At 43.9% G+C, this 21,655-nt stretch overlaps 1 protein-coding gene across 1 annotated transcript in view; it reads right to left on the bottom strand.

Moving 5' to 3' along the window:
- The window catches only part of DNAI1 (dynein axonemal intermediate chain 1), a 58,352-nt gene that overhangs the window by 23,420 nt on the left and 13,277 nt on the right, over positions 1–21,655 (bottom strand). The window contains exons 2-10 of the mRNA XM_028513327.2: positions 12,810–12,842; positions 11,380–11,478; positions 11,102–11,182; positions 10,485–10,611; positions 10,106–10,227; positions 9,714–9,830; positions 8,596–8,655; positions 7,204–7,338; positions 2,299–2,383 (exon numbers count right to left, since the gene is read on the bottom strand). Coding sequence (XP_028369128.1) covers positions 2,299–2,383; positions 7,204–7,338; positions 8,596–8,655; positions 9,714–9,830; positions 10,106–10,227; positions 10,485–10,611; positions 11,102–11,182; positions 11,380–11,478; positions 12,810–12,842 — 859 coding nt within the window. The remainder of the gene's footprint in view (positions 1–2,298; positions 2,384–7,203; positions 7,339–8,595; positions 8,656–9,713; positions 9,831–10,105; positions 10,228–10,484; positions 10,612–11,101; positions 11,183–11,379; positions 11,479–12,809; positions 12,843–21,655) is intronic.

Genomic DNA, 21,655 nt, shown 5'->3' with positions numbered 1-21,655 from the left:
CAGGGCCAGCCACAGAGCAAACAACCAATGACTGCTCAAAGAATGCAATGAAATCAATCAGCAGAAGTGAGTAATTCTCAGTCTTCTTTCCAACCAAAGGTGATCTATGAGAAAATGAATCCTTTCATCCCACATGGTAAAGGACATGCCCAGGCATGGCCCCAACCTCTCCTACAATGTCCACACCTGGAGACTGTGGGACCACATTCAAACCTCAAAAATGTCTTAGGACAAAAAAAAAACTAGAGTGGTCAGAGGCATGAGCCTTGATCACATCAGGGGTCTTTCAGAGGTGCCTGAGATCAACTGTCTTTGAAAGTGCCACGTTTCAGAGAGACTAATTGGTAACACTTCTCTGTTTTCACTTCTGCTTCATGATTACACTTTCCCAGAGGGAAGAGAGTATGCAATTTAAAAAAAATCAAAGTTCAATGAATTTTTATGTGACTGTGTTCTTATAAATGAAAAGGGTTCACCAAGGCCAATTTCTCCATGGATATTAATCACGTTTGCCACCCTTTGGGGGGCTGGTTGCAGAGGCTGGGTTTCAGGAAGCCAAGCTGTGTGAGTGACAAATTCATTCAGAGCTGCTGTGTACTTTGACAGCTTTGAAAAGCACTCAAGGTTGCTTTCCAGCCTGAATGATAACAAGGGGGCTTGTTTAGGCTTCTGGTCTTGGCAGCCCCAGTCTCTATGTTCCACGGGTGAGCAATGAACATCAAGTCACCAAGAAGAGCCCTAGGCTGTCAGCAGAGGAGACCAGCCAGCAGCGAGGAGCTGCCAACTCTGGGGACGCAGCTGCTCCAAATAAATGCACAACCTCTTAGGGAAATACAAGCCACTTGGGAATGTACTGTTCATGCCCTGGGAAGGATTCCGTTTTCTTGGCTCTGTCAAAGAATTTCCCAGGCCCCCAGGATTTAAGTGTTTCTGAATCAATCTTTTTCTTCACCTCATCACTAATTAATCACCAGCATAGACCTATTGAATGTTTATTTGAAATGCCTCTTCCAGCTCAGTGGCTCTGCAACCTCGTGCTCAAGTGCCCAGGCTACGGATCCAAAGGGCCTGTGTTTGAGTCCTGATTGCACCACTCACACCTCACGATACCTGTGGTTTTGAACAAGTAGCAATAATACAGCCTGACTTTCTCACCTATGAAATGGAAAAAATAATGGTGTTTACCTGAGATTGTGGCTGTCAGGATTAAATAAAATGACACATGTAAATAGCATGGCATAATGCCTGGTACATAGGCCATTCCCAGGGAATGCTGGCACTTGTGTTTCATTATGATGACTGCTCCTTTTCTCCATCCCCTTGACACAGGTGCAAGGTCTGGGCAAGGTGTGGTGAGGCCCACTCCACCGCACACCAGAAACTCACTTCCACCCCTGTCTCTGCATCCTGCCCAATCACATTCTCCTCCATCCTGCTCTCACTGGGTTGTGTTCCAGCCCAGATAGTATCTTTGATCTGTCTTCTGAGAAAGCTCAGATCCCCTGTATGACATTCAAGGCCCTCCTTTAACTGGCTCCAACCACCTCTCCAGCCTGAACTCTTATCACTTTCCACCAAAGCCCCTGTTTGGGTCACTGAGTCTGCTGCTACTCGTCCCCACAGTCCACTGGAATTCATTTTCACCACCAGGTCATTGCTCATGCTGTCCCCTGCCTAGAACACCCATCCTCCTGCTAATCTCCTACTCAAACTCTGTTCATCCCTTGGCATCAAGCTCAACCCTCCCTGAAGCCTTCCTTGACTGCTGCCACTCATCCCACATTTCCCTTCCTCCATTCTCTAGGATCTCCAGAGAAGTTTCTGTCTGCATCCTAGCATTTATATGATCCCCAAGCAGGACAGAGTAGAGAACAGAGCACAGAATTAGGAAGCTCAAGACCTAGTTGTGGATACTCTATGTCATTCACTAGCCAGGTGGCCTTGGCCTAAGCTTCCTCATGAATGAAGTAGGGTTAATAATCTCAGCTCTGCCTGCTTCCCAGGATTCTTGGAAGATGACATTGGTTCACTAATGTGCAGGTGTTTTGTGGGGTTTTTTCCCTGCTCCATTGTCAGATCTCACTACTACCCACATTTCTTCTTATGCCACTGTTAATGGTTGACCTGTATAAGACTTCTCTCCATAGTGATATCCAGAGGAAGAAGGGATTTTTTTGTTCCCCCCTTGCACCTATGGGACCTACGTGGGACACTCAAATACTGATTTGTATGAAGGATTTTCAATGTAATAATATAGTTTAATACAATAATAGTAGTTGCCAGAACTTTAAATCTTACCCTGAGCAACATCATCATATGTGTTCTGGTTGACCATCCTCTCCACAATTTTAGCAGCTTGTGCCACTTTGGTGATATCGTCACTCTGTGGAGGTACAGAGGTGACAGTTTCTCTTATAAGCCAGCACATGAAAGATCAAGTCCCAAGCTACAGCCCAGCCTTGTAATTGATTCAGCAATGCTTCTCTGACACCATCCACCCCAGGGAGTTCTGTAAATGTACCTTTTAATGTCTCCAGGCCCAGCTTACACTATCACACACTACTGGGAATGCCTAGCTCACAAGTACCACAAGGAGTCTACACTGCCATACATAGCTCCTGGGCAGAGACTGATTTCTGTTCTTTCATTCTGAGCTTATTCTGGAAAAGGCATGTCTCTGAGCACAAGACAGGGCATTAAAGACAGGAAGGGTACCAGAGCGGAAAGCAGACAAGGGCAGGTAGGAGGCTTCTTAGGTGGGAACCTGAGATTTCACCAGCACAGGCAATGACAAAGAGTCCCATTAAAGGCCTCAGAGATTTAGTTAGAAGTTGAAGAAGACAGAGAGGGAGCGACCTGCTTACACATAGGGAGTATCAGGCAGAACTGACTTCCAATCTAGAGCCCTGCATGCTGGCCAGACCAAAGAGAAAGTAGGAAGTTTCATGTCAGAGAAAAATGACTCAGTCTGAACCAAATAAACAAGATCATCATTCTATAAAATTCCACAAATCCACAAGGTGAACCACTTAGCAGGTTATTAGAGAAGCAAAATGTTTGGGGCTAACAAGAAAAGCCCATGAGTTTAGGGTGGGTGGCAGGAGTGAACCAGCTGAGTGGACAGCCACCCAAAGGGGCTCCAGAGAGCCAGGCCAATGGCTCTCAAGGACGAGATTTCCCAGGAGTGGCAGAGTCAGAAAGTGGTTATTAAGAGAGTGGGTTCTGGAGCCACCCAGTCCTGCATTCCCATCCCATTCCATGGATTAGAAGCCAGGTGGCAACTTTGGGCAAGCTGCTTACTTCTCGGGTCTTGGAGTATTTGTAATACAGTGGGGATGAACAATACCACTGGCGTCATAGGGCCATTGTAGGAATGAATGTAATAACACACATGATACTAACAACTTGGTACCCAGTGGGTGATGGTGGTGGTAGTGTCAGAGGAAACACGCAGACCAGTGTGGTGGGGGCTTATAAAGTCACATATGGGGAACTGCCCTTTGAGATCCTTTTGTCAGGTCTCAAACTAACTCCAAGTTTATCTCAGGAAAGTGACCAAAGACATTCCCTGGAATCTTACAATCACAGTCCTTAGTGTTCACCTAGTCCCAGCTACTGCTGATACTATGTGGCTCAAAGCAGGAATTCTCCTGCCTCAACAGCTTCCTGGCAAATGACCTCCCTACATCAGGCAGCATCTTCTGTGGTCAGACAGCCTATTTACTGAAACCTACCTCCCTGAGTCTTTTACCCATGGTCTTAACTCTGTCCTCTGGCCACAGAGAATTGTATGTCTAGTAATAGCTCCTCTGATGTAGGGGACAGGCACTCATCCCCTGAGTTAGCATTTCTTCAAGTGAACCCTCCCAGCTTCATCAACTGTGTTATGGCACTACCTACCAATCAACACCAAGAAAATACTATGTTAGGGGCTGTGCATACATTATCTTAGGTTCTCATGATAATCTGGCAAAGTAGGTATATTAGGATATCTTTACAGATGAGGAAACATGTTTTAGAAAAACCCAGCTAATAAGTGGCAAAGCCAGGATGTAAACTCAAGTCTGTGGACCCCAAGGCCCATACTCTCAGCCCCACACAGACAACCACTTTCTCTCCAATCTGACCACCTTCCAGTAAGGTTTCTGTAACCATGGTCTCAGCACAGAGCCCATAGCCAAACCCCTGACAGATCTTCAAGTGAACCCTGACCCAGGCTGACAGCCCCTGTGAAGCCCCTAACCTCTAAAGAAATGATGCAGCAAAAGTCAAGGGTCTAGACAGGGCAACATGCAGTGCAGGGACTTAATCTTTCACTCCAGGGTTCCAATATCCAGTATAGTCATGACCACCAAGAGCTTGGTCTAGGATTGAATGAAACCAAATTGAGAGAGGGGAGTTCTGGCCAAGATGGAGGCATAGGCAGAAACCCTTTGCTTCCTTAATAACCAAAAGGAGGATAACAACCAATCTAAAATCAATAAACAACTACAAGTGCCAGGAAATCAAACTTCATGGAACTCCAACAACCACGGAATTAAAGAAACAGTCAACCAGAACAAGGAAAACAGTAAGGTGGTGAACGGAGAGAACCGGAGGACAGGCGGCAGACCTTGCAGGCAAGGCTGACTGTGGAGAGTCTGCGGGATGCATGGGCGGGGCTAACTTAGGGGAAACTGAGACACAGAGCTGGCTGCGGACTATAGTCATTGCTGCAGTGGGAGAAACTCCCAGTCTCACAGGAGAGTTGGTTGGAAAGTGGGCTAGAGACAAGCAGGCAGCTGCATTGTTCCCTCTCTGGCCCCTCTCTCACTAGCAGTGCTGCAGCACAGCAAGGGGGGTTGCCTTGCCCTGGTGAATACCTAAGGCTCCATCCCCTTACCACTTAACAGGTGCTCTGAGCAAAGAAATAGGGCCAAAATGAAAGAACAGAGCAAAACTTCAGAAAGAGAGCTAAGCGATGAGCAGATAGCCAACCTATCTGATGGAGAATTTAAAGCCCTGGTAATCAAAATGCTCACAGAACTGACTGAGCTTGGTTGATAAATGAAAGAACAAATGAAAGATATCCCAAATGAAATAAAGCAAAATATTCAGGGAACCAACAGTGACAGGAAGGAAACCAAGACTCAGATTAACTATTTGGAAAAAAAGGAAGAAATAAACATCCAACCAGAACAAAATGAAGAAACAAGAATTTAAAAAAATGAAGAGAGACTTTTGAAACTCTGGGACAACTTGAAACATTCCAATATCCAAATCATGGGGGTGCCAGAAGGAGAAGAACCACAGCGAGAAATTGGAAACTTATTTGAACAAATAATGAAGGAAAACTTCCCCAATCTGGCAAAGGAAACAGACTTCCAGGAAGCCCAGAGAGTCCCAAACAAGTTGGACCCAAAGAGGAACACACCAAGACACATCATCATTAAGTTACCCAATATTAAAGGCAAAAAGAGGATCTTAAAAGCAGCAAGAGGAAAAGAAAGAGTTACTTACAAAGGAGTGCCCATAAGGCTATCAGTGATTTCTCAAAAGAAATCTTGCAGGCAAGAAGGGGCTGGAAAGAAGTATTCCAAGTCGTGAAACTCAAGGACCTACATCCAAGATTACTCCATCCAGCAAAGCTGTCATTTAAAATGGAAGGGCAGATAAAATGCTTCCAGATAAGGTCAAGTTAAAGGAGTTCATCATCACCAAGCCCTTATTACATGAAATGTTAAAGGGACTTATCTAAGAAAAAGCAGATAAAAAATGTGAGCAGTAAAATGACAAACTCACAACTATCAGCAAATGAACCTAAAAAAAGAAAGAAAAACAACAAAAACAGAAACTAAGCAAACAGAACAGGAACAGAATCAGAGAAATGGACATCACATGGAGGGTTTTCAGTTGGGAGGGGGGAAGGAGGAATAGGGGGAAAAGGTACAGGGCAGAAGAAGCACAATTGGTAGGCATTAAATAGATGGGGAGAGGTCAAAAATGGTACAGGAAATAGAGAACTCAAAGAACTTATATTACAACCCATGGACATGAACTAAGTGGGGGATGCTGGAGGGTTGGGTGGTGCAGGGTAGAGGGGGGCTAAAGGGGGGACAATTGGGCAAACTGTAATAGCATAATCAATCAAATATACTTAAAAAAAAGAAGAAGAACTTGAACCCAGGCGGGGGGAAAAAAAGAAAAAGAAACCGAATTGGGGCAGTATCTATTAAGCCAAGGCAAGGAATACTTAAACAGCTCCTAAAATTTGACTTTTTATCAGGGATATGATAAAATCACATTTGAGTGGAAGCAGGCATACCTCAGCAAAGGAAGCAAAACTTCTTTAGCCCATTTGGCTTCTATTCCAGGGTGGAGCAGAACCACTTTCCTGAGAGCTTTTTGGGAGCTCTCCAAGGTGCTGAATCCAGACACTCACTTCCTATGGACCTCGTTCTTCCTACTCTATTGCAGGTCAAACTCATCCTGATTTCCATACTGGGATTCTGGCTCCTGACCCAGCTTTCTCTTACTCCAGGGACAAATGTGGCCTTTCAACATCTCCCTGTGGCGAACCTCTCTGCTGTGACCTCTCACTGTAACTTCTGTGATGATGGTCAAACCTATGTGGCTACATCCACATTGAGCCCCCCTAACCACGACCTCTATAACTCCTTTGTGGTACCTCATAGTAAATCCATCAAAGAGTGGCCACACTCATTGGCCTGGATTTGCTGTTACCTGTGATCAGCTCTAACTTGGCTTTTGGCCCTCAAGATTCACCTAAAAACTTGAGCTCAAGTAAACCCAAGGACTAAAGGTCAAAGAACAAATCACTCTCCCAAACCCCATGAGCCCCTATCCATGGAGGGGGTGCCCTATTCTCACATCCCACCCCACCCTGAGAAGACTCCCCAGCTCTTCCAGGGTGCACATCAGGCTTTCAATATCATTCCTGTCTTCTCTTGCCCCCTAACCTAGCAATACTCAATCTCTGCTAGCTTCCAGACTTACATAAAATTTGGGGGAGCTGTGGAATTCCAGAGGCAGTTGTAGCTCTTCTCACATCTTCCCACAAGGAAAGAACTATTCATACTTCAACTTGAGCCCCCAACCCTTTGCATGTCTGTGAAGCCCAGATAGCCAGGCTTATGTCTACCCGGGGTCCAAGGTCGAACTCAGTCATCCTCTGTAACAGAGCCATGGTAACCCTCACCAAACCTGGGACTCCATAAATGTCATCTTCCTCATGCTCATCTTTCCCATTTTTTTAGTCACTGGTGTCTTTGTCTTCTCCTTCTCTTTGGTCTTTTCCTGCTTCTCAAGTTCCTCTACATAGGCATCATAGATCTCCCACTAGACAAGGGTGAAATCAGAAAAATCAATACAGGGCAAAATCTTCAGCCAGCCAGCTTCTCTTTAGCCTTCAGGTCTTAAAGAGTTGATCATGCCAACACATCACCTTGTATTTGGTCTACTGTAATTATGTATTCAACATCTGTCTTCCCTGCTAGCCATGGGATGAAAGAGTTCTCAGGACACCTCTGGGCTGATCTTTCTACCTTGCAGCCCAGGAGCTTGGTTGTCAGCTGGAGGTCAGTATTATTTCAGCCTACAACCTCTACCAGGCAAAACAAATGGGCAAACATGAGCCTAGCTCACTTTTTTCTTGGTAACTTACACAACTCTGAACTAGGAAATTAAAAAAAAAACTTCTCCCATGGAGATAGGATAAAATTATTGGCTCAAGCTGGCTGTTTACAGCACTGACCATACATTCTCAGTATAAAAAGATAAACAAAAAGTTAGAGAAACCCTGTTAACTAGATCTGACAGCAAGAGAAGCCCAAGATAGCAGCAGAGGAAGCAGCAAGGATCTGAGGCTGGACGAAAGCCCCAGATCACACTATGTGCTCTTCAGAGCTGGGCAGTCACTGCCACCTGGAGGCCAGATAGTCAGACCTTACATTTAATAATTCACCTATGGGCCAGTACTCCACATCCAGAGCCCTCCAACAACCCTGTCCAGCTGCTTGTTGTCTTCATTTGACAGGAAAAAGAAACAGTCATTCAGGGTAACACGGATTGGCCAGGATCTTACAGTATGAGCAGCAGAACTGGGGCCTGAATTCAGATCTCTTGGCCCCATATTCTGCTCAAATCAGCAGCCTATCCAGTAGGACTTGAGGAGGAAGAAGGGTCAGCAGGAACACTGAGTTTGTTGGAAGAGCAGGGCTAGAGTGTTAATACTTCAGAGTCAGCCACAGGATGCCATGGGTTATAGAGTCCATGGGAACAAATGTCCCCCCCACCCCCGCCAGAAGTCACACCTCTCTCCCCCTTGGTCAGCCTTGCCCTGGGGACAGGGTCATGTGGCTGATCCAGAGCTCACTGGGTGGGAACTTACTGTCTGATTGAGAGCTCACAGGGTGGAACCTAGTGTTTCACGTGCCTGTTGTTCAGAGCCTGAACAAAGAGCAAGGAAGTGGATGGATGAGGAGGGCAGACTGTCAGAGGCTTCTTTGACCACACCAGTCTCCCCTGTTGCCAAGCCAGACAAGGAGGAATGGGGTAGGGGTAGGTGATGGTTTTTCGACTGGCTCGGGGTCTCACCTGATTGGCTGTGGCTGAAAAGTTTGTCCTGGGAGGAGGCTCCATCTGGCATTCTCGGTCCTAGAGGATAATGACAACAGGAAACCCACAGAAAGTGCTTAGCTTTGTCTCACTGAACCCAACAGTATACCCATTGCTGAATCATTTCTGTTGGAGCTGAGGGGTGAGGGGTGGGACCGAGAACTGGGGAAGTAAAGAGGACCAAGGCTAGATCCAGGGCAATAAAATGACCAAATGATGCAGTGAAAGCCTACATTTTCCACCCAAGTCTCCTTCAGAAAAAGCCTAAGCTGGGGCAGGGGAGGGTGTGAAGCCTGACTGTGCCAGTTTCAACCAAGAAAAACTCCATGTGGGGGCTGGACAGATCTGCAGGGAATCAATCAGTCCTTGTTGTAGCCAGCCTCTAGACACAGGACACAGAGGGCAGACTCTGACAGGCCATTGGGCTAATTAATATCCCTAACCCTGAGAAGTCTTCTCTCTCATACTGGGGTTTCTGGCTTCACCAGGGAAATGCACCCCCTCCCCAATGTGTATCACTCAGACTACCAAACGTTAGCATAGGGACTGCAGAAGGTGATAAAGAGCTGTCAAAAACCCACCTGCAGACCTCTGCCATCCACTCACAGATTCATTTCTGTAGAATACGGCCTCAGACATGTGAGTCCCTCACCTGAAATCCTGAGAGGTTCTTTCTGCCTGGTACTCAGGGTCCTTCACACTTACGTGAAGCCAGGGAACTATTCTAGCCTTTTCCAGCTAGTCTATCACAGAGACTATCACCTTTGGTCAAACTGGCTCATAGCCCCACCTCCCCGGCATATTCTTGCCTCCCTTCTCTTCCCCAGATCCTGACCTCCTCTTCAACACCAATTCAAGTTTCACTGTCTCAGTGGAGGGCTTCGTTCTCCTTGTTACTCCCTCTGAACTCCTGCCTGGATGATGTACAGGGACCTGAATACATGCTCCCAGCTCTCCATGGAGAGAGTAGCCATGGCATCTACCCTGTCACCCTGCCAGGCTGAGGGCTGCTGGGGCTGGGGTCAGGCCTGCTTTCTTCCCTCCCATGTGCAGTGCAGAGTTGGGAGACCAAAGGGCCGGGGCGGGGGCTGCTCTACCCGGAGAGGGTTGTTGAAGGTCTGTGAGGCTCTCTCACTGAAGTTGAACTGGTTGGTAAGCTTTCGCTCCTTGGGCTTAGGAGTCATCAGTTCTTCTTCAGCCACTTTTTCAGCTGCCTGGTGTGGAGAAAAAGACCCACAGGACCAGGACTCAGCCATAAGGAAAATGTACTGGGGAATTAGGAGGGTAGGGAGAAGACATGTCTTGGAATAAGATGGCAGTGGGAGAGAGTGATGATGCCAGAGCACTGGTACCCGCAGCCTCTAACTTCTCACTTTGAGTCCCATCCACAATGAGTCAACCCCGAAGCCCCCTTCCCCTACACTCTCCACCTGCCATCTACAGCTGGAGAGAGGGAGCGGGCAGGCTGGAGAGCAGTACTACACTGTACCGCTGCTGCAGGTACATTCGTTTGACTCCCAGCTTCAGCTTCTGTTTCTGCTTCCTTGGGCTCTTCTTCTTCTTCAAGGATTTCTGTTTCTGAAAACACCAACTTGGCAGACTCCTGTGAACCTTGGCAGGACATTGCTAATGAGCTCAAAGTCCAGGCCCAGTTCCCCATCCCTTGGCAGGGCAGGGCTTTTGGGTTCCTGACTTTCAGGCACGCCCCCACCCAAGGGTTCTCCTTGGCCTGAGCCTCACAGGCTAGCTCCCAGATCTATCTGGGACAGCCAACTGTTGGATTGTACATAAGCAGATACTCTGCAATTCCCTAGAGTAACCAGAGAAAGGGGACCAGACTGCAGCCTCAGGCTGGCCCGTAGGCCTACCTGCCGCTAACTCATCCCGGTAGTGTTGCCGCCGACCTTCATCCGAGTCTTTGGGGATCAGGTTCCCGACCTGGGTGTAGTGAACTGCCAATTGGTTCACAAAGCCAATAAGCTTATATGTGCCTTCCTAAGAAGAGAAGGGGCTGAGTCAGACCAGGGGTCCTCAAAAGGGCTAGAGTCAGAATGTAGCCTGTTTTCACTCTCTAGGACCTAAGATTGTCTGTTAACAGAAACATAACAGCAAATCCTCAGTTAGCCTGAAATTTTCACTGCATGCCAGTTTAAAAAAGAGGGGGGAAATGGAATACAGTTTTTCTTTTGAGTTCTCATTAAAGATATGTTTGTAAATACCTTCTGCTTCCAACTTGAATTTACCTGTCACTGGCTCCTACATCTGTGCCAAGGGATCCTGGCTCACCTCTTTCACCTCAGGTCACACACAGTCACCACAACAGGGCAGGCCTTGTACTTAGCAGATGCCAGGGCTGGACAGATACTTAGAGACACCAAATGCCCAATCCCCCTGTTCCATACAGAAGGACCACAGAAATCTAGAAAAGGTTGGCATTTGGCACTTATTTAGGTCACATAGCAAATGAGAAGCAGGGATGACTTACTCTAAAATTGTACCTGACGATGTTCTGGGGTGCATGTGGGTTGTTGGCTTTCAGAATTCGGGTGAACTCCTCTTTTAGCTCCTAAAGAAAAGAAATACTAAGAGGGTCATACATGGAGTGCCCCTATCCCACTCTGAGGCTTGGGAGGACCCCTCCCCACCAGAGTGTCAGCAGACATCTGACAACCAGGTTCTTGCAGGCTCTATCAGTACTATGGAAGAACACACTCTGAGGCTGGAGGAGGTAGAAGGAGTAAGAATAGGATGCTGCTAACTCACCGCCTCAGTCAGCTCCAGCTGGTCAGGGGGCCTGATGGTGACTTTGGACTGGGCCCATTCATCTGCCCCTTCTCCCACTTCAGTCCCTGAATCTTCATCCTGGACAAAAACCTCACGTGAGGATCAGGAGTGCCTGATCTGCTTGGATAAGTGAGAATGCTGCAAAAAGCCCCTTCATTCAGAAAACTCAGAAGCCAAGCTCTGTCATGATACACAGAACACAAAAAATACCCGAGACCACTCATGAAAGAGTCCAACGGAACTGCTCAGGCCAGAGTTCTCATTGCCTGAAAGATCATGGCTGCCTCAGCCCTGGGGCTCAGGCCTTAGCCCTGGGGGTCTGGCCATAGCTGGAACATTGTGGTGGACAAGAAGAACTGGCTCCTCCCTAGTGCTTCCCACACAGCCCAGGGCTGATGGCCAGGATCAGCTGCCAAAGACAGGGCTTTATGCAATATGAAAGGACACCCAGCTATTCCTTACACTGCTTCAACTTGAATTCATATTTTACCTTCCAATTTGCCACCTTGAGTTTACTCTTACAGCAATACTTTCAGTACTTGGTAACTTTAAGCTTCACAGTCCCATCAGATCCTTGGAGCAAAAAAATCAGGAAAAGTTTTTCCTTTGCCTGGTAGACAGTTAAATACCTTGCCAGTGTGGCTAATGGCATAGCAAAAAATACTCACCATCACAAGCAATTAAAGATGTACAAAATAAAACAATGCAGTTTTTCACTATAAAACTGGTAAAAACTAAAACAATAATGAATGAAAATAACACCAACCAAACAAAACTAATATCCAGTGTGGGTGAGGTTGTGAGGAAATAAGCACTCAAAAATCAGCACTACTTTTCTAAAGAGCAATTTGGAAATATTTGCCAAAAGCCTAATAAGTATTTATCTTCTTTGATTCAGATATCTATGTGTTGACATTTATATTAAAGAAATAACCACAGAGATGCCCATGGATTTAAATGCATTAAAGTTTGTTGGAGGATTGATTGTAATAGTGAAAAGGAGGAAACATCTAAATGTCTAACAATAGGGCATGGTTGAACTGATGATGCGATGGCCTCAAGGAACATATGGTAAAATACCATGCACTAATTATTAATAAGGCTATAAAAGTATTTATTGGTAGTGAAAGGTACTCTAGATATATCATGTAAAAGGAGATTATAAAATAACATACAGTTTGAAATTCCATTAAAAATAAATACATGTAATTTTTATAGTATGCATAAAAACATCAGGGAAGATATAATATCCCATATTAACTAAGAGGTTTCTAGGGGTAGTAGGTTTAAGGGTGATTTTAATATTCTTTTTGCCCACTTGAATTTTCTAAAAAATATAGAGCTAATAATTTTAAGAGAAAAAGTGTTATTAGCTTCTTGCTGAGAGATGGCGTGGTTTCGGCACTTACTCTCTTCCTGGCTCCTCTGCCTACAGTCAGGCTCTGAAAGAACAGAAACAGAGGGTAAGTCATAAGCGAATCTCCATGAGGATATCAGAGACAGCACCACAGGGAGGCTTCTGCCCAGGGACCTTGCGTCTCACAAGTGCCCCAAATGGGCACTGAACCCACAACCAAGGCATGTGCCTGACTGGGGAGCAAACCTGTGACCTTTTGGTTTATAGGATAACGCCCCAACTGAGCCATACCAGCTGGGGCAACACGTGCTTCTTAGCCCAGCCAAGGAGGTCCTGTGTCTAAGGCAACCCCCAGGCCACCATCAGTGGGACTGACTCATGGAGAGCAACCAGGCCATGTAGCACTGGGTATGTCTTATTTGCAACTAGTTCAACAAACATTTTTTTAAAAAGCTTATTTTAAATGCTCAGCTCTGTACTGGGCATTACGGTAATTTTAAAGGGTAGATTATATTCCTAAATGCTTGTTTAAAATGAATGTAAGTTCTTTACAAGCAGGCACTTTGTTTTGTACACTGCTGTCTCATAATATAGAAGGTGTTCAAAAATACTTGTTGAAAAAAATGAATGAATGCCATCAAACCCATTAGTAGTCATGACCCTGGGAAAAATGATTTTCCTCTCTGGGCCTCAGTTTCCTTGTAAGTAAAGTGCATGGGACTGGATATGATGACCTTCTACTTCTAACATGCTCAATTTTTATGTTCTTAAGAGCAGCATGCTCAGTTCTACCTAACAAACATTTATTGAGCATCTACTATTTATGTGCCAGGTGCTAACCTAGGCAGTGGTACAGACGAAGAGAGAGGATGTCCCTATCCTAGTTTGTTCAGGGTCCATAGAGGACAGAGGGTATGATCAGTGTTTGTCATTTACTCACTTGCTCACTCACTCACTCATTCAGCATATGTGCCTTTGAAAGCCTGCCGTGGGCCAGCGATAGAAACATGTATGCACAGGGTGCCGTAGGAATGCACGGAGGCACCTGCCCAACCTGAGGTGCACAAGAAAGGCTTCCAGAGGTGGCAGTTTCTTAGCCGGCTATCAAAGGACAAGTAGGGTTGTCCAGGTGGAGAAAATGTTTTTCAGAAGGGCTTTTCAGGAGAACAGAGCATGTGGGAAGTCTAGATGAGAACAGTGACAGAGACAGTAAAATTTCCACCAAACAAAAGAAAACTGCAGTAGCTATACAGAACAATAGGTGTTCTGGATGATCAAACAAGAGGAAGATCAGTGAAGGCTGGAAAGATGAGGAAGAGACTCTTGGAAAAAGCCTGGAACTCTGGAGAGGGGGCAAGGCAGCAGAGAAGCCAAAGGGCACATGTTGGTGGCAGCATGGTGCATGGGAAAGGGACCTCTGCTCCCAGCTCTTGCTGATTACCTACCTGTGTGATCTTTGGGAAGTCTCTGGGCCTCAGTCTCCCAAATGCAAAGCAAGGGAGTTCGACTAGATGGGCTCTCACTGCCCTTATGTGATAGGGTCTATGGAAGAGGTGGGGGCCGGGGGTGGGGGGGGGTGGCGGAGAAAAGGGACTCCAGTGGGAGAGTAGAGTGTGTCTCTGCTTGAGCTGGGATTGTTGCTGGCAGGGCAGGCAGCAGGATTCAAATTTCTGCCAGGTTACCAAGGTTTCCAGTGATGAGAACCCTTCTCTGAGGCTAAGCTGCATGAGCCAGAAAGCTGCTTTCCTTTAAAGAGCCTCTGATCCCTAAGGTAACGAGATGGAAGCGCCACAATGCCCAACAGCTTTCTGGCCCACATCAGAGTATTGGAGGGCCAATCCCAACCCAAACTGCCAGCCTTAAATAGAAAATGAGATCCAGTTACCACTGCCCCCATAAATGTCTGTAAAACATTTATCTGGCAATAAAAGAACTGACAAGGCAATTTGAGTGTAATTGTTTTTGGCAGTTGGAAATATTTCAATTAACACACTATAAAAGCCACACTATAATAAATGCAAAACAGGCCAATGAAATCAGCTACAGCCCTGACTTCCCAACCATGGCGAAGGAGATTGAATGTCAGGCTGCCACTATGGGCCCTTGGTCTTCCAGAAGGAGAAGCCTGAGACACACAAGCCTGAATTCCTGAAAAGCTTTTGATGATTCTAGCCAGAATCCGTCAAACCACAGAAGAAGAAAGCCCAAACTCCCTGCCCTGGCTCTCAGAACTCTACCATCTGGCCACAGTCTCCATTCCAGCCTGCTCTCCCCCCTTCATGTGCTAGACTTTGAGGTGCAGCTCAGTGAGGCTAATCGCATTTCCTGAGTTTGGCCTGTGCTTTCCCACCTCTACACTTTTGCTTTTACTGTTCCTCCTTTGAAGGAACACCATCTTCCCCCTCCCCCTCCCTGTTCCCACTGTCTATGCCTAACAAAACCCTACCCAATTAGCCTCTGCTAGTCCTTCATCTAAGTCTGACACATTACCCCCTTTCTCCTACCTCCCTCTATTCTTCCTTTTCCCATTTTGAGTAAAGCTCTGCACCACCTTCCATCACCACCACAAGAACTGGTCAAATAGACACTCTGTTGTCTCTGAGTTTTTATCTGAAAACAGGGGCAGTGTTACAAAAAGAAACATAATACTGCAGTACACATAGGAGGCAAGTTGAAGATTCCAGCAAGGGAGGTCCACCAGTCTTACACTATTTACCAAAGAAGAACCTCTTCTCTTGGAGAGGTTATTCTGTTTGACCAAGGAGTGGTGAAGGAAGAGGAATCTCCCCCATCTCCCCAACCACCATGACAGTCAAAGTAGCCCAGGTCATCAATGGGATAACAGATGTCCCAGCCAGAACTCCTTCACAGTAGAGCATTTTTTCTATTTTTACTGCTACAGGTTTTAGTGTGAGCATCCTAGGGCAGTGACTGGTAATAACACAGCCGTCTAGTGGTCACTTCTCAGTTCTCTTACAGGACCAAACATTGCTGAGGGCTCACACACTCCTTCTTGAAACTTTTTTTTTAGGATTTTATTTATTTACTTTTAGAGAGAGGGAAAGGGAGGGAGGAAGGGAACAAAACATCAATGTGCGAGAGATACATCGATCCAACCGCTGCCCCCAGCATGCTCCCAACCAGGGACCTGGCCAGCAACTCAGGCACATGCCCCGAATGGGAATCAAACCACCGACCTTTTGGCTCAGAGGCCCGCACTCAGTCCACTGAGCCACACCAACCAGGGCTGAAATTTCTTCTCCAACTTCATTTCCATATCACCAACCTCTTCAATAGTTCCTTTCAATATCCTTGATCCCTCCAGGAATATATGTGACCCCCCAGTCTTTTTATTCTACATACTCCTCCCTTGGGGAGTGTGTAAAATATCCCCACCCACAGCTTCATCTTCTACCTTATGATGAAACTCAAATCTATTTCTACAGCTCAGACTTCCCAGAACCTCACATTTAAACTGATGACAGAGTATTCAAACTCAACATCTTAAAAACTGACCTCATTATGTTCTTTTTCCACCTCAATCATTATATTTTTTCCACCTCAAACTTCCTTTTCTCCCTAGTGTTTCCTATGTCATTCAGCACACCGCCATCCACCCAGTCACCCAGGTTGGAAATTGAGAGCTATCAAAGACACCTGCCTTTTCCTCATGCTCCCATTAGTCATATTTCAAAGCCTAACAATTCTCTTTGACATCTTCCCTAACAATCCTCTCCAGTTTTATCCCCTCTTAATTCAGGTTCTTACTATCTCTTGCTCAACTACATTTGATTTCTCTGGCTCCAATTTCTCTCTACTCTAATAATTATGTCATTATCAGTCCCAGCTATTGAGTACTTATTCTGGACCAGTCACTTACTAAGTAATTTATCTTTTTTAATTATCTCATTTAATCTTCACAAACATCCTATAGGTCAGGTGCTATCATTATTCACATTTTACAGATGAGGAAACTGAGGCATAGAGAGATCAGGTAACTGACCCAATAATAACCAGGATTTGACTCCAAAACCATCTCTATCTATAAGTGGTCTTTCTAAAACAAATCTGATCATGCCACTCTCTTGACTTAAAGCCTTCAAAGGCTCCCCATCAGCCATGAGATGAATCCCAAGCCACCTAATACAACATCCACCTCATCTCTGACTCTTTTCCCCCCACAGTTGTTTGGAGGGTGCTATGAAAATAAAAATTCTGGTCAGTGTAACAGGTGATTTTTATTGCCACCTATTGGGCATTTACCTACATTTCAAGCTGTTTTGGTATATGACTCATAGAATAATATAAAAACTCATTTGTCCCTGAGCATATTTTAGGCATAAAGAGATAAAAAATTCTTAAGTTGTACCTAATTGTGAAGATGTGATATGATATATATATATGTATATATGTATGTATACATATGTGTATATATACACATACACACAATTTTTATTTTAATTATGACATCAGATGTGCCCATGAAGCCCAAATGTGGGCTTCACAGTCAACCATACCTGGGTTGGAGATCTCACTCTGTTAGTTCTATGACTCTAGGTAAGTTACTTGCCTTCTCTGAATCTCAGTATTGGTTACCTTTAAAATGGGCATCATAACAACATCCTCTCAGACAACTATGGACTTGTTAGCAGGATTTAAATGAGTCGATGCACGTAAAGTTCATAGAGTGGTTGCTGGCCAGAGTTTATGCCCAATACACAGTAGTTGGCAGCATCGTATTCCCTCTTACAGACCTTGCTCTGCCCTCAGCCACACAGGATCTACGCTGCCCTGTGCCTACTAGGAAGCACCCGCCATAGGGATGACTAGACCTTTCAACAGATCACATCTCCCCCAAAGAGTTCAATGTGGAAACACGATTGTTCCTGGAAAGAGGGGCTCTTCGAAGCATGTAAACCCACAGACGCTACATCCTCCTGCCTGGGGCCCAGGGGACTTTGTTTACCATTTTAGTTGTCTTGGTCCTTATTTTAAAACTCACTAACAGGTTTCCATTAAGCTAAATTGAAACTAAATACCTCACCAGCTTGCAGTTTCCTGTTTCTAAAAGGGTAAAAGCTCTTAGTCCCAAAGGAGCAGTAATTTACCAACAAATCTTCCTCTAACTACACAGGCTGCATCTGAAATCCCCAAGCCTAGAGCTGAGTCTAAAGCACACAGAAGGTACTCAATAAGTACAATTGAAATAGATCTCTAAATTTTGAAACACTTGATGAAGGGTAACAGACACCATTATATACTATTTTAGAAGTGCCAACTGATACAAACTTTTTTTTAAAGATTTTATTTATTTTTATTTATTTTTAGAGACGGAAGGGAGGGAGGGAGGGAGGGAGAGGTAGAGATAGAGATAGAGAGAGAGAGAGAGAGAGAGAGAAACATCAATATGCGGTTGCTGGGGGTTATGGCCTGCAACCCAGGAATGTACCCTGGCTGGGAATCGAACCTGGGACACTTTGGTTCCCAGCCCGTGCTCAATCCACTGAGCTATGCCAGCCAGGGCAATACCTACCAAACTTTTAAACGCAGATACCCCTCGATTCAGTAATTCCACCTTCTTGAGTATTTCCTATGGGAATATTTACACACACACATAGATGTATACACATAATTGCTTACTGCATCATTATTTGTAATATTTTTAAATGTAAAGGCTCAAATATTTATCAGTAGAAATCTAGTTAAATAAATTATGATATAGAATGGGATATTATGCATCTTATTAAAAGAATGACATAAACTTGCATGTATTGTTATGGAAAGCTTTCCCAGGTGCATTATTAAATTTTTAAAAAAGTGACAGGAATACATGACCCAACTGCTTACTTTAAAAATATGTGGGTATGCCTGTCATAATGGCTATCATCAATAAATCAACTAACAGCAAGTGTTGGTGAAGATGTGGAGAAAAGGGAACCCTTGTGCATTGTTGGTGGGAATGCAGATTGGTACAGCCACTGTGAAAAACAGTAAGGAGTTTCCTCAGTTAATTATAAATGAAACTGCCTTATGACCCAGCAATTCCACTCCTGGGAATATATCCAAAAGAATCCAAAACACTAATTTGAAAGAATATATGCACCTCTATGTCATTGCAGTGTTATTTAGATAGCCAAGCTATGGAAGCAACCCAAGTGCCTATCAACAGATGAGTGGATTAAAAAAGTTGTGGTACATGAATACAATGGGATACTACTTGGTCATCAAAAAGAACAGTCTTGCCATTTGCAACAGCATGGGTGGACCTAGAGGGCATTACGTTAAGTGAAATAAGTCAGTCAGAAAAAGACAAATACCACATGATTTCACTTATATGTGAAATCTAAAGAACAGTATAAATGAACAAACAAAACAGGAACAGATTAATAGCTACAGAGAACAGACTGATGATTGTCAGAGGCGAGGGGATGGAGGGTTGAGGGACTAGGTGAAAAAGATGTAGGAATTGAGAAGTACAGACTTGTAGTTACAAAACAGTCATGGGGATGTAAAGTACAGCATAGGAAATACAGTCAATAATATTGTAATAACTATGTATAGTGGTAGTTGGGTACTGGAAATATCAGGGGGAACACCTTGTCAAGTATATGATTGGCTAACCACTATACTGTACCTGTGAAACTAATACAAAATAATAATGAATGTAAACTGTAATTTAAAAAATTTTAAAAAAAGAATATGTGTGTATGAATAACTTTGTATGGTATCAGATGGGTACCAGACTTATTGAGGTGATCTCTTTTCAAGTTATGTAAATGTCTAATTACTATGTTGTACACCTGAAACTAATTGTATGTAAACTGTAATTGCAATTTTTAAAAATAACTAAATTAAAAGAAAAAATATGGGTGTATGTGTATTTGCATATACATACAAAAATTCTGGGAGAATACAGAAAATCTGCTGACAATGATTTGGTCCAAAAAATGTGATTGGGGAACTGTGGGGAAGGGGAACAACACTGTTCACTTTACACTCATTCTCATGGCTTTAATATTTTTTAATGTGAATGTGCATTACTTCTTAATTTTATTTTTAAAAGATTTTTTATTTATGTTTAGAGAAGGGGAGAGAGGCAGAAAGTGTGGGAGAGAAACATCAATGTGTGGTTTCCTTTCGTGGGCCCCCTACTGAGGACCTAGTCTTCAACACAGGCATGTGCTGTAGACAGGGAATCGAACTGGCAACCCTTTGGCTTGCAGGCCAGTGGTCAATCCACTGAGCCACACCAGCCAGGGCATGCATTACTTTTATAATTTAAAATGCTGGCTGAGAATTAAAAAAATCAACAAAGTACATTTAAAGAGGTCCATTTTTTCCTATTAATGTAGTGTTAGCACAGTGCTCAGAATGCAGAAAAAGGGAACAGGAGACTAGGCTTGTGCCTTCCTGGAAGTACAGGACAGCAGAAGCCAACTGCATCTGGGACCTTTCCCAGATAAAACTATAAAAGGCAAGGTAGGGTAGGGTTTAAAAGCTGAAGTTTGAGTAAGCCTTGGCTAGATTCTTGACTCTGCCATGAGTTATATGTGAGACCCTGGGCAAGGTGCTTATTCTCTAATCCTAATTCTCTCATCTATATGGCAGAGAAAATATTAGTGCACTCCTCAGTGTTGCTGTGAAGATAAAGTACAATAATGCATGAAGTGCACCTAACTCAAGGCCCAGTATTCAGTAAGCCCTCAAATAACAGTGGAAGTATATACTGTGTGGTTGTCATTATTTTATTATCCTATCATAGTCTGCTATGCATCGCATTGAGTCCTGTTGTGAGGGTAGTTATTGAATAGTTGAAAAGTATGTTGTCCAAAATGGACTTTAGAACAAAGTCTATGGTAAGAGACAAAGGACATCATGTGATGATGAAGAGAGCAATCCAACAAGAGGATATAGCCCTTATAAATATTTATACAACCAACACAGGAACACCTAAATGTATAAGCAAATCTTGATGAACATAAAGGGAGAGAACAACAGTAAGTAGTCATAGTAGGAGGTTTCAACACCTCATTGACATCAATGGATAGATCTTCCAGACAAAAAATCAACAAGAGTGTCCTTAAAAGACACACTAGATCAGATGAATTTAATTGATATCTTCAAAACATTTCATCCTGAAACAGCAGAATATACATTCTTTTTAAGTGTACATGGAACATTTTCTACAATTGATCACATGTTAGGCCGCAAAACAGGTCTCAATACATTTAAGAAGATTGAAATCATATCAAGCATCCTCTCTGACCACAATGGTATCAAACTAGAAATTAATAACAAGAAGAAAAAAAGGAAAAACACACGAAGACATGGAAGCCAAATAACATCTTACTAAACAATGAATGAATTAACAATGAGATAAAAAAAAGAAATCAAAAGATACTTTGAAACAAATGAAAATGAGAACACAACAACCCAAAATCTATGGGACACAGTGAAAGCAGTCCTAAGAGGGAAATTCGTAGCATTACAGGCCTACCTCAAGAAACAAGAAAAATATCAAATAAACAGTCTAACTGCACACTTAAAGGAACGAGTAAAAGAACAATAAACAAAACCGAAAGTGAGTAAAAGAAGGATAATAATAAAAATCAGAGCAGAAATAAACAAAATAGGTCTAAAAAATACAAAAGATCAATGAAACCAAACCTTGTTCTTTGAAAAGATAAAAAAGACTGACAAACCCTTAACCAGACTCATCAAGAAAATAAAAGACCCAAATAAATAAAAAATCAGAAATGAATGAGGAGAAGTAACAACTGACACCAAAGAAATACAAAAACTTGTAAAAAATATTGTGAACAATTATATGCTAACAAACTGGATAATCTAGAGAAAATGGATAAATTCCTAGAAACACAGTGTTCCAAAACTGAATCA

This window comes from Phyllostomus discolor, chromosome 3 (genome assembly GCF_004126475.2).
Source record: "Phyllostomus discolor isolate MPI-MPIP mPhyDis1 chromosome 3, mPhyDis1.pri.v3, whole genome shotgun sequence".
NCBI classification, from domain to species: domain Eukaryota; kingdom Metazoa; phylum Chordata; class Mammalia; order Chiroptera; family Phyllostomidae; genus Phyllostomus; species Phyllostomus discolor.
Note: the sequence above shows the minus strand (reverse complement) of the source record. Positions and strands in the feature narration are given on the sequence as shown.